The sequence below is a fragment of the Lutra lutra genome, chromosome 2 (genome assembly GCF_902655055.1).
Source record: "Lutra lutra chromosome 2, mLutLut1.2, whole genome shotgun sequence".
In the NCBI taxonomy this organism is placed as follows: Eukaryota; Metazoa; Chordata; class Mammalia; order Carnivora; family Mustelidae; genus Lutra; species Lutra lutra.
Genome location: NC_062279.1, coordinates 126612465 through 126625811, shown reverse-complemented (window position 1 = coordinate 126625811; position 13347 = coordinate 126612465). Strand labels below are relative to the sequence as shown.

The 13347-nt window shown below is 35.0% G+C and overlaps 1 protein-coding gene across 7 annotated transcripts in view; it reads right to left on the bottom strand.

The window, feature by feature from the left end:
• Positions 1-415: 415 nt before the first annotated feature.
• LARP1B (La ribonucleoprotein 1B) overlaps positions 416-13347 on the bottom strand; it is a 141467-nt gene continuing 128535 nt past the window's right edge. For 6 of the 7 annotated variants that reach the window (XM_047718414.1, XM_047718413.1, XM_047718415.1 and 3 more), the window contains 5 exons: positions 9308-9468; positions 8793-8937; positions 4356-4465; positions 3480-3607; positions 416-1692 (listed from right to left, as the gene is read on the bottom strand). In XM_047718414.1, coding sequence (XP_047574370.1) covers positions 1447-1692; positions 3480-3607; positions 4356-4465; positions 8793-8937; positions 9308-9468 — 790 coding nt within the window. In that variant the 3' untranslated portion in view covers positions 416-1446. Of the gene's footprint in view, positions 1693-3479; positions 3608-4355; positions 4466-8792; positions 8938-9307; positions 9501-13347 lie in introns of those variants that run through there. The other variant, XR_007125223.1, reaches the window with a different exon arrangement.

Genomic DNA, 13347 nt, shown 5'->3' with positions numbered 1-13347 from the left:
TCCCTTTCCAACATCTCTACGTAAAATTTATTTTCTGAATATTCAAGTTTGTTTGTTTCTTAAAATTAACACAACAAAATGACCCCCAAAAATTAAATATAAAACTGCAGATTATCATTTATGCATGGGTAATAACTATTGAAAATCTCTTACTTCCTGATGAATAGCCCATTTACCCAAAGATTATATGTATCTCAATGTTGTCATTCTATAAGAACAAGACATCAAAAAGAAAATAATAATTTAGTGTTATTAAACTAGCTGCTCTGCCAAGAAAATATATGTGGTAAATAAAAATGTATAAGTTTATAGCTGAAACTCTATTCACAAAATACAATGGTCCTCTACTAGCAGAATTTGAATATTAAAGCTTTTTAATTATATTCTAAACAAAATAATTAAAAATCAATTCCAATAACTTAGAATAAGTGCTTTATTTTTTTTAATTCCCACAAAAACTGAAACTACCATTTACATCAGTTGCAAGAGCAATAAAAATTAGAAATCAATTTGCTGTAACTCTTGAAAACATGAGCATAAAACAAAACTAAAAGAAACAAAAAGGAAAAACTAAGTACTTCTTTTAAATTGAAGATAATCTGACTGCCTGTGACATACTGACCTGTAGATGTACAAACAGCAGATGCTTTCAAAACAGGACAAGATTTAATTGATTTAGAACAATATTCCAAACAATCCCAACCAAGTTTTCAATTACTTGTTCTGGTTTATTATAGAGTCACAAAAAGTAAATCTCTTCTAGTAGGTAACCAGCTGATGCCAATTCAGAACACTCCACACCAGCACAGCAATAACTATGGAAATTATGAGGTATGACTACAGGGAAAAAAAAGGAAAACCCAATACCCAAAATGCACATATTTTATACTTCAATTTAACTGCAATATAATTGTATTTTGGTTAAAAAAAAAGTTTCCTTAAACTATATGTCAAAAAGAAAAGCAAATGTATCACTTTATATTCTTTTTTTGAATTTAAAAAATATATACGTAATCTTCCTTTGTTTTTGATAAGTTCAAATATGAATTGATAGCAGGGTAATTGGATTCTTTAGGAAAGCTCTATAGAAGAGATGAATACAACATACTGTATCTTCTTTAAGAAGTATGAGCTGAAACGTTAGGCATTCCTTGTATTGTTTTTGTATATATTTAAGGAATGCTGTCCTTGTAAACAATTACTTTGAAAAAGAAATACTGAGACCAAAATACATTACTAGAGGATCTCTATAAAAGGTCACCAAAACTATCCTTGCTCATGACATCAGGGAAAATGTTTTTAGAATTTATCTTGTTAGAAAAAAAATGCTACCACTTTTCTTCCTTTTTCTTTTTTGTGATTATCACAATTAAACATCAGAAGATTTTTCCCAAATAAATGCTGATGTAAATGTCGATTTCAAGGGCAAACAACTTTCATAAGAGTCTATTTCTCAAGCATTTCACCATCTGTTGAGACTGAGGCAGCACTGTTCTGGTGTGAATTGTCACTGGACTCCTGTGAAGTATTCCTTCTGGGACAGCTTATTGGGACTTGAAGCTGATTAGCAGATGTAGGCTTAGCAGCACTTGGTGGCTTTGTAGAGGAATTAGATGGGAGTCTATGACGACTACTGTCCTCACCAGAAGTAGATGAATGTCTTTTTCTTCCAAATTCCTCACTAATAGGGGGCTGCAAATTATGAAAGATAGTTTAGTGAAAATTTTACTATTTTTCCTCCTTCCTGATCTAAGGTCAAACTTTTTCAACGAAAAAGGAAACTACGTTGGCATTTCAGTAGATTTTATTAAAATAACAAAAACTTTACAGCAATTTAAGGTATTCAATTTAAATTTCCTCCTTACGTAACTCAGCCTACCAGTATTTGTTCATTCTTTCACTCAACATATATTTATTAAGACTCTCGTATGTTTAGGACTTGAACTACATTGCAGGGCATAAATATAAGGCTGGGTTCCCTGCCTCCAAGAAAATGTTTCAAAGAGGCTATTTTCCTTTTTTTTTCAACTTCTGTCAACTGCAAAGCATTTATAACTCTAGTCCCTTCCAACCCTAAACTCCTATGCTAGGCTTATTTGAATGATAACGTTTAACACATGAAAGAAAGCAGCAGGGGAAAAAAAGAGATACCAAATCAAATAATCTTCAGTGAGTCTGAAGGTTTATCCAGGATTTCTAGGATAAGGAAACTGGACAGCATTATTGATGGTACTAATTTTAAACATTTTCAAACATTAATATCCATTAAGCTCCCAAATCCCCTCAGACTGCAAGCGGGGGGCAGAGGGGTAGGCAGTAAAAAGGTATTCTGCATTCAAAAAAAGTCAGCATTTTAAGACCTTTCCAGTTACAAAGATTTGGGAGCCCAGAACTATACACCACCAGCCTAATATCTTCCTTTGGAGACAAGTTAAGACCATAACCTCCTTCTCCAATCTTCCATTGTATTTAAAAGCAGAGGCCTGAATTCTTAGTTTCTGTTCAGATAGGGCAAAAGTCACTATCACAGAGCAAGGATGTCTTTGTGACAGAACTGGCTAGGCCACTCTAGATACACCTTAATTCCAGAGACAGGCACTTCTATTAATTCCGTCCCTGGGCCATGAAACCTATTTACACAAAATATAAAACAAACATATTACAATATAAGCAGAGATGGACCTAGCATTCCTTTCACCTTTCTCTCTTCTGTTCTTTTGATTATTTTTTCCCTCTTTTTCCTTTATCTTATTTTCTTCTCATTCTTTTTTTAATGCTTACCTTTTCCTCTTGATATCAAATGTTTAAGGCTTACTCTTCTGTCTTTATATATGTTTATAATATTCTTGTCTTAATTTTATTATGTGGGGAAACTTAAATCCATGTTATATCAGCATATATTATGAAAAGTATAGAATAAAATTATATAGAAAGTGAAAAATTTCCAAACTGCTAGTGAGAAATTAGTAACATATCCATGTAAATGTTACTAAATCTATAAAATGTTTCATTACAGGGGCATATCAAAATTAAAGGGAACTGACAATTGTGCTGTGCTTACCTAAGATGTTAACATTTGGGAAATCTGGATAAACAGAATGTATATGGGAGTTCTCTGTACTATCTTTACACCTGTTTTAAAGTTTGATTTCAAAACTAGAAAATTATCATTTCAAAATAAAAAGTTAAAAAAATAAAAATTGTAAAACCAAAGTTAAGAAGTCACTGATAGCTCAAAACATGAAGGTAATAAAAAGACTACAGAAGTAAGGACTTAAAACTTATGGGGCACCTGGGCAGCTCAGTGGGTTAAACCTCTGCCTTTGGCTCAGGTCATGATCTCCGGGTCCTGGGATGGAGCCCCACATCGGGCTCTCTGCTCAGCGAGGAGTCTGCTTCCCCCCTCTGCCTCTCTGCCTACTTGTGATCTCGCTCTGTCAAATAAATAAATAAAAATCTTAAAAAAAAAAAAAACTTACATCAATGCGGAAGTCTTCTAACCTCTTAAAGCTACAGAGGTATTCCTGAAGTTTTGGGTCAATAGACTGTGTCTTAGATTGAGAATATTTTAGATAAGCCCAAAACTTTTCCAATCCATATAGCTGACCTAATAACAAAGAAAAATATACACAATTAATTATATAGAATTTAAAAAATGATTCATATTAAACATGACCCCATCAGCAACTAACCATTTATCTTCCAGCATATACTTTATCTAGATCTTGAGAATAAGACATTGTAATAATAATGGCAGCTAACATTTAGTAAGCATTTGTTATACAATACCTATTATTATGCAATAATAGGTATTATTTAAGTGGTTTTTATGTATTAAACTAATTTGAACCATATAAAAACCTGTAATATAGGTGCTCTTATGTATATTACTGACAAGTAAACTAAGGCTAACAAAGTTAAGTAACTTAACCAAAGTCACACAGCTATCAGGTGGTGAAAATGGGATTCAGACTACGTAAGAATCTAGCCCAAAACTTGCACTGTTACCCACCGTGCTAGTCCATCTTTCCAAACATATGTGCTGATATTACAAAGAATTTTCATGTAATGGAACATCAGTGAGTATTATCTTCATGTTTGTCAAGGAAAAAATGGTAAAATACTACTCCATGAAGGAAACACTTGGGCATAGTTGTTTTCCAACACCTCACAGGAATGACCTTCTTATTATACCGTACCCCATAACCTTCATCAAGAACCATAATAGTGGCCTGAAGGTCTTAAATGTCCTACTCTGAAGAAAATAGTTATGAACTCCTTCCCTTTTTATTGACTCAGGTTTACAATTTGCAAATAAAATAAGATTATTGCAGTTTTTTGTTTTGTTGTTTTACCAGATTCGTAGTCTTTTTTGGTTTCTTCTTGGAAATCCTTAAAAATTTCTTGTCTGAATTTTTTTTCCAGTCCATAACTATAAAACCTGAACAGACACTCTAATCCATACCTGTAGAAAGGAAATAAAAGGTTTATAATAGGGGCACCTGAGTAGCTCAGTTGGTTAAGTGTCTGCCTTTGGTTCAGGTCATGATCCTGGGTTCCTGGGATCGAGTCCCGCATTAGGCTCCCTGCTCGGTGGGGAGTCTGCTTCCGCCTCTATCTCTCTCTCTCTGCCTGCCTCTCTGCCTACTTGTAATCACTGTCAAATAAATAAATAAATAAATAAATAAATAAAGGTTTATAATAAAAATTTTGCTATGACAATGTGAACATCTATGAGATAGAAGCAAACATGACAAAAATTGCCCAAGCAAAAAAATAAAGGCTTTAAGTTGTATAATTTTTAGTATGCAGTTTTTTTAGCTGAAGTGGTTATTTAGTAATCCATAGATGGTTTTGGTATTTTTGTTCACTCAGCCATAGCACCTAATGGACATATACTGGGAACCTGCAGAATGAGGCAGCCTGTGGACAACTATGGTGTGGCTTTGGACAGACAGAGGATCTCTCCTTGGTATTTCTGAAGACATGGTCAAAAGATTTAGTGACATTGGGAATGCTTTAGATTTTTTCCAAACTAAGGTTATAATGTATGGTTTTAGATCCTTCTGAACATAATCTTTACTAAAAAGAGAGAAAGACTATACTCTTGGGCCCTAGACCTTATGTGTAATTGATCCATTCAACTATAAGTGACAAAGATAATTAAATGGCTCCTAACAGATCTTCCCTGCTTTAGTTATAAAGTACATTTCATAAAAGATATTTTGCTAAAATAATTGTAATCACTACAAAAATCAGAAAACAAATTTCCTTGTATTCTTCTATAACTACCTAGAGAACCCAAGACAAATTTTGGACTGTGTATTAGCAAACTACATGGGCTCAACCTTTAATTAATGGTGATGACTAGAACCCATAAGAATGAACAAAGTTAACAAGATAGCAGTAAAAGGACCAACTCTAGCTTATTCCACTAAAACATGTCACAATTAAAAGATCTCTCAGTTAGGATCCTTAAGTTGTTCTAAGTGCCTTAGTGGAATAAAGACTACAATTTCTTCATTACCGGTAACATAATTTTGCATAACTTTTATTCACAATAAGCGGTGTGTGTGTGTGTGTGTGTCTTTTATAACTACTAGTTTATTTGCAAGATGGAAAGTGATAGTCTGTCCAGAATAAATAAGTTTCTTGGCAAGCCACCAAGAGAAATGTAGGACTACCAACTACACACCCACCCACTGACCTGAGCTCTTTGCTTTGGTAGCTGTAAGTGATGCTCTTCTTTGAGCTTGTATGACTGAAGGCTAAGGACTAAGGACTAAAGAACCACCATTTCAGAAATGACAAATCTGCCTTGATACCTTTCTTATGGGAAATTATATTGATATTTGTTATACATTAGTTTATCTTGGTAAAGGCCAATAGACTACTACAATATTTGGATTTTTAGTCTTATTTTTTGGTAAACCAATTCCAAAGACCAAAAGTATGACATTAATAACAACCCAACTATGCAGCATAACTGCTGGAGTGAAGAGCAGGGGCAAATGGCCAGCCTCTCAGTTGTTATTTACTCATTTACTCCTCATTATGAGACAGCTTAGATGAATGGAAAACATAAAGGCTGAGAAGCAGAAAGAGCTACATTTGAATTCTAGCCCTGTAATTATATCCCTAAAAATGGGGATAACAATATCCTACTTTTTAAGAATAGATGACATAATATTTGTAAAGCACTTAGACCAGAGCTGGCACATTGAAGATACTTAAGTTATTTCTCTCCTTCCTTATGAAATCATCTTACTGCTAAATTTAGTCAGTTGATAGATTAAGTATTGATCTTTCTAATAACAGTAACAATTTATTAAGCACTTACTGTGTATCATATGTTAAGACCTTTACATGTTCTGTTTTGCTTAATCTTCACAATAACCCTCTGAGTGTATCTACCATAATTTCCCCTACTTTATAGATAAAGAACCTAAATCTCACGGGAATAATAACTTGTCAAGCTCACAGAATTAATAGGCTGGGATTCAAATTTAGGTATGATTTTAAAACCTTCAGACACTTAACCACTATGTCATACTTCCTACAGAAGAGCTAATCCAGGATAGTCACAAACATTGCAGAAACAGACCCAAAATGATGTGTTAAAAAGCTACTAGAAAAATACACAGACAACTATAGGAACACAGAAGAAGCCCCAACCTAGCCTTGGATGGTCACAGGCATATCAGAAAAGTTATTAGAAAGTCCTGAAGACCAAACAAAGTGTTTGCAAAAAGAGCAAAAGATCCTGAGACTAATTATAACAGTGAACAGGGTGCCTGGGTGACTCAGTCGGTTAAGCAACTGCTTTGGCTTAGGTCATGATCCTAGGGTCCTGGGATCAGTCCCAAATCAGGCTCCATGCTCAGCGGGGAGCCTGCTTCTCCCTCTGCCTGCTCTGCCTGCCATCCTCCCTGCTTGTGCGCTCGCTCGCGCTCGCTCTCTCTCTCATAAATAAATAAATAAATAAAATCTTTTATTTTATAAAAAATATAAATATTTTATATTTAAAAATTAAATAAAAATTATTTTATAATTACAACAATGACTTTCAAACTTTTCTATATCCAATATTAAGAAAAATATTTTATCTGGTAACCAAATTAACACAACACTCACACATATAATGTGTGCACTTAAAAACATAGATAAGTTTTGCAATAATTCTTAAATTTGCATGTATGTATTAATTGTGAAAAAATTTAGCCTTACTATGTTCAGTGCAGTCTGATATTTTTCAAACCAGTAAACTGACTTCACAACCCATTAACGGGTAGCACATCACTGTTTCAATGAGAACATCAAAATCAGAAATAGCAAATTTTGCCCTTTTGCCAACTCAGGAAAACTGGCAGTAGCTATCAAAATTTTGATAAGACTATAGATCTGAATTCAAGAATAACATTAAACAGTGTTGGGTTTGAATAGAGATGTCAGTAATAACAGAAGAGAGAAACAGAGGTAAACATACTATGTATCTGTCATTCCTGATCAAGATAAAGATTCTGGGAGAAAATTAAATAGTCTTTATTTTTATATATGTCAGGGCAAATGTAATTTATTCCAGAAAAATTTATTTGCAGCATCTTGTATTCCTCTGAAAGATTACAATAACTGATTAACAATATATTCTTATTTAAGACTTATAAGTAGAACTTGAAGAATGCTAAATTTGAGTAAACAGTGAGTGTAAAATTCTTTTTTTCTTCTTTCCATCTCTTCTTCCTCCTACCATTTTCCAGGAATAGTGTACAAGAGCCTACTTCATGTTTCTTTTCACCCTTTTAGTCTGGTATAAACATTCTCAAAGCTTATTCTGAACATTTCTCAAAGAAACAAGGTCTAACCTGGATGAAAAGAATGAGTTAGCAAAGCAGAGGGAGGAAGAAGAGAATATATATAGACATCTAGAGACTAGAGTTTGGATCATTCAGAGAACACATTCTGTACCACTGTTGCCTAGAGAACTAGAGCACTAGCAGGAAAAAGTGAGATTTGATAGATGAGTCTAGACATATCATAAGAGGCCTTATTTTTTCTTGGCTCAAGTCATCTTCACAACTAGTTTGGCTCTAAGTATTTATCAATTTGGGGTGTATATGCATATGCAAGGGAAGTCTCTAGTGGCTCTTTCAAATTTCATTTGGCCTTTGTGCCAGCCCCTGAGATGGCTCCAAATGATCCTACCTCCAGATATTCACAAGCTTGGGTAGTCTCCTCCTACCAGGTATGGTACCAGGGTTGGTCTGTGTGAACAATATAACATGGCAGAAGTGATGGTATGTCACTTTCAAGCATAGGTTATACAAGACACCAAGGCTTCCATCTTGGAAGTTCTCCATCTTTCTTAGATTATTTGCTCTGGATGAAGTCATGTTGTTAAATGCCCACTGAGAGAGAGGCCTATGTGGTGAAGAACTAAAACTTCCTGCCAACAGCCATGTGAATAAGCTTGACTCCTCCAGCCTGAGTCAAGTCTTCAGAGACGGCATCCTGGTCTAACACCTTAACTGCAAATGAGACATCTAAGTCAGAACCACCCAGCTAAGCTGTTCTTAGGGTCTTGACCCTTAGGAACTGTAAACTAATAAATGCTTGTTGTTTAATCTTCTGAGTTTTGGGATAATCTGCAATGCAGCAAAAGGAAATTAATATAGCCCTCTCTCTAGTTATGTTGTGCTACTTTTGTAGTTCAAACAGGGCTACTTCAGTACTAGCTTTTGTGTTCTTTTTTTGAAAACTCCCTTTAACTGTAAAAATATGAGAAAATATTTGACCTGTAATTTTCTTTTGCATCTTCCCAAGCAAGTTGTCTAAATTCCTCATACATTTTTTTATTGAAGTGATCTCTGAGGAAAAAGGACCAGAAACGAAAGAGGGTATTCATTTCTTGGGACTGGCCAATTCCCAAGCGTTTTCTCTCTGAAAAAGTTAAAATAATAAAACATTTTTTTGTTAAAGAAACTTATTAAAGTCAAAGCAGCAGACATTTTACATAACCTAAAATAAGGAACGTTAAAACACATTAATCTCCAAAATGTATTTGGGTTTCTTCTAAATAAGGGACAAATATTAATCCATTTCCTGACTCATTGCTCAAATCTAAGCATTCGTCAGTACTAATAAGAATATGCTAAACTTTATTTCTTAATGAGTTAAGCTAAAAAACACATGAATACTTACTTAAGGTAATTATAACAAAATAAAAGAATATCTTCACCTGATGTTAAATGTCACATTTAAAAATATATTTTAGTTTTAAACATAGCTACATAAAGGACAAGCATCTTACCACTTAGACATCTTCGACGATACTTGTGGTACACTTGTTGGGTAAAGCCATTTTCCTTCAAAAGTTCATGAGAAGGGTGCTGGAACTTTGGGAATGATTGAGGAGTACATCCATAACTTCCTACTAGTGGTGCACCTTCTGAAGGTGAAGCATTTGAACTGCTGTTTGAGGAGGGGGGAAAAAAGCCTTCAAACTGAAATATCAAGAACCAAGTGTTTAAACCAAGTGTTTAAACCATCTGTGTTACTTGTTCGTTATTGCATCTGAACAGTGAAAAGACATTAGTCCCTAACAATAAATTAATGACATAAAAATCTAATTGCTATTTATGTTTAAATAGCATATTTAACAGGTATATTCAGAAGATGATAAGGAACATGGTTATAAACATGGTTATAAATTCTCAAATTAAAGCAGTAAGTAGAAGCAGATAACTGAATAGCTAGCTTATTCCTCTTCCAGATCTATTATTAGTTTAGTTTCTTATGTAGGGGAGAAATTTTCAATTTTCATGAGTAATTAAGTAAATGAAGTAAGTTGGATAAATGGAAATGAGAAATAATATCTGGCACAAAGATAACAATTTCATGAGTCCAAAGACATACTTGCAATTCTGTACATCAATCTCATTTCTGAAATACCTCTGAAATCGGTCTTTTCCTTTTTGTCTGCATTCCATTATTCAAATTCGGGTTTCCTTCCTCTTTCACTCAAACGAACTGGTCTCCTAATTTTTCCAATCTCCCTCCTCTATCCTACCACCAAAGTGATCTTCCTGTGTTTTGTTTTTTGTTTTTGCTTCAAAGTGATCTTCCTAAAACTGTGATCTAAATCAGTGGTTTTCAATGTGTTGTCTGTGGATGCTTGGAGGGGTTCCCAGGAACTCTTCAGAAAGTTTGTAACACAAGACCATTTTTCACAAAAACACTAAGGTATTATTTGCCCTTTTCACTGTGTTCACATTTGTACTGAATAGTTACTAAAGCAATGGTGTAGAAAACCACTGATGAAAATTGAGGCAGTGGCACAAACTTTACATACTAGTGATTGTATTATTCACTGCAATGCATGGGCAAGTTTTTAAAAATGCCAGTTTCAACTTAAGATTCCTTGATGGAGCAAAAAAAATTAACTATGTGAAATCTCAAGCCTTGAGTACCTACCTGTCTTACTGTGTGTGACAAAATGGGACAAAAGCTTTAGTTTTATAGAAAGTTCTGGAAATGTTTCACAACAATGTGAAGATACTTAACATTCCTGATCTGTACACTTAAAAATGATTAAAATGGGAAATTTTTATGTGGTTTTAAATCACAATTAGAAAAAAATGGGGGGCGCCTAGGCGGCTAATTGGTTAAGTGTCCCAACTCTTGGTTTCAGCTTGGGTTATAGCCTCGGGGTCCTGGGATTGAGTCCCAAGTCAGGCTCCGTTCTCAGCTCAGAGTCTGTTTGTCCCTGTCCCTCTGCTCTCCCCCAACCCCCACCACTGTCCACTCTCTAAAAAAGAAATAAAATCTTTTTTTTAAAAAATGGGATGAAAGCATAAAGCACTTTTGATAAAGCATTATCAAAGTATAATGGCTATTTTTATGGACTGAATGTGTCTTGAATTCCTAGCTCCTAATATGAAGGTATTAGGAGGTAATTAAGTATGAGGGTAGAGTTCTAATGAGTGGAGTACGTGCCCTTATAAAAAGAAACACAAGATAGCTTGCTTCCTTTCTTTCTGCTACTTGCCATGTGAGGATACAAGAAGATAGCCATCTGCAAAGCAGGCCCTCACCAGATACCAGATCTGTTGGCACCTTCATCCTAAAACTGTGAGAAATAAACTTAAGCTACCCAGTCCATGCCATATGTGTTAAGAGCAGCTCAAACTGAGACAGTTGTCTTAAGTCAAAGCACTTGTGTGATAAAGTTGTGAGCTGACCTAATTGATTTTTTCATGGAACACCATTTCTAACTAGAAAACAAACAAATTATGGTTATTCAGACTTCATTTTGTATCAGATATTTCCTTGAAAATGAACAAAATGAATCTGTAATGTCATGGAAAACTGAGCTTTCATGCACATGTTAGAATTTTTGAAACCTTGTATTTGTCACCAAGAGCCTGATAGTTTCCACTAATATTTAGACTTTTCTAATGAAATCAGTGGTGATTTTTTTAGGAGTTTGTATATGCATGTCTGCGTGTATGGTAAAATATACACAATATTTAATTTTAATCATTCTTAAACATGCTTACTATTAATCAGCATTAAATATTCTCAATGTTATATAACCATCACCACTCTATGCCTAAAACTTCTATATCATCCCTAACAAAAACTCTATTAAACAAAATTAGCCCTTTCTTCCTCCCTTCAGCTCCCAATATCTTCTATTCTACTTTCTCTCTTTTAATTTGATTATTCAGCGCACCTCACATACAAGTGAGAAGATACTCTACTCACCCTTTGAGTCTGACTTATTTCACTAAGCATGTTTTCAAGGTCTATCTATGTTGTTGTTGCAATAAGTTAAACTTTCATTCTTTTATATGGTTGAATAATATTCCATTATATGTATATACCATATTGTGTTTATGCAGTAATCTGTTAAAGGACATGTGTTGTTTACATCTTTTGGCTGTTATGAATAATACTTCTATAAACATGGACTTAAAAACGTTTGTTCAACTCCCTGTTTTCAATTCTTTTGGATATAACCCTCAGGAGAGCAATAACTGGAACATATGGTAATTATATGTTTTAACCTTTTGAAAAAATGACAAACTGTTTTGCATTGGCTGTGGAAGTTAATATTTTCACAAACAATGCTCAAGAGTTCCAATTTCTCCACATCTTCACAAACATTTATTTTCAGGTATAAATGTATGTATTTATTTAACTATGTCCTTGGGGCCTAAACTCATGACCCTGAGATCAAGACCTGAGCTGAAATCAAGGGTTGGGTCTTAACCAACCAAGCCTCCCAAATGCCCCATATTTTCAGTGTTTTAAAAAATTATACATATTAGATAGCTCAGGCTGTCATAACAAGATACCACAGGCTGGATGGCTTAAACAACAGAAATTTATGGTCTCACAATTCTTGAGGTCAGAAGTCTATTAGAAGGTGGAAGAGGGGCAGTAAAATATCCTCTGGACTGAAAAGGTACTTTGAGACCAAAAAACAAACCAAGCAACTCCAAACTGTTTAGCTTTTTATTTAGGGCAACTTACTGACAGGAGGATCAGGTGGACAGATGATCTCAGCACTATGCAGCTATTTTCTACAAAGTCTGTAACTTAATCTATAGAGATTATAGAGCAGGGGGATCATTGTGGGGAGGTTGAAGGGCAGTTATCTAAAATAGCACTATCTGTGTGCCAGAGGGATCTCTACTATTCATCTGAAGTGGCACAATCTGTACACCTTCCCTCATTCTAGCTAGAGCGCACACTAACCTCCAACAGGCCTGGAACATGTGGCCCTGTGGAAGGTCACTGTGCAGACAAGAACAAGATAGAAAGCAAAAGATGGAGTCAGTATTGTCAGCACTCCTACAAAGTCCAACATTAAAGTGACAGCAGCATTGGTTTCTGGTGAGGCTTCTCTTCCTCGCTTACAGACACCCACCTTCTCTATGCATCTTCACATGGCTTTTCCTCTGTGTATATACAGAAAGAGATCTCTCGTATTTCTTCCTCTTCTTATAAAGACACCAGTCCTATTAAATTAGGGGCCACCTTTATGACTTCATTTAACTTTACCTTTAATGGGTCTCCCTGTACTATCTCCAAGTATAATCACACTGGGGGTTAAGACTTCAACATATAGGGACGCCTGGGTGGCTCAGTTGGTTAAGCAGCTGCCTTCGGCTCAGGTCATGATCCCGGCGTCCTGGGATCGAGTCCCACATCGGGCTCCTTGCTTGGCAGGGAGCCTGCTTCTCCCTCTGCCTCTGCCTGCCACTCTGTCTGCCTGTGCTCACTCTCGCTTCTCTCTCTATGACAAATAAATAAATAAAATCTTAAAAAAAAAAAGACTTCAAC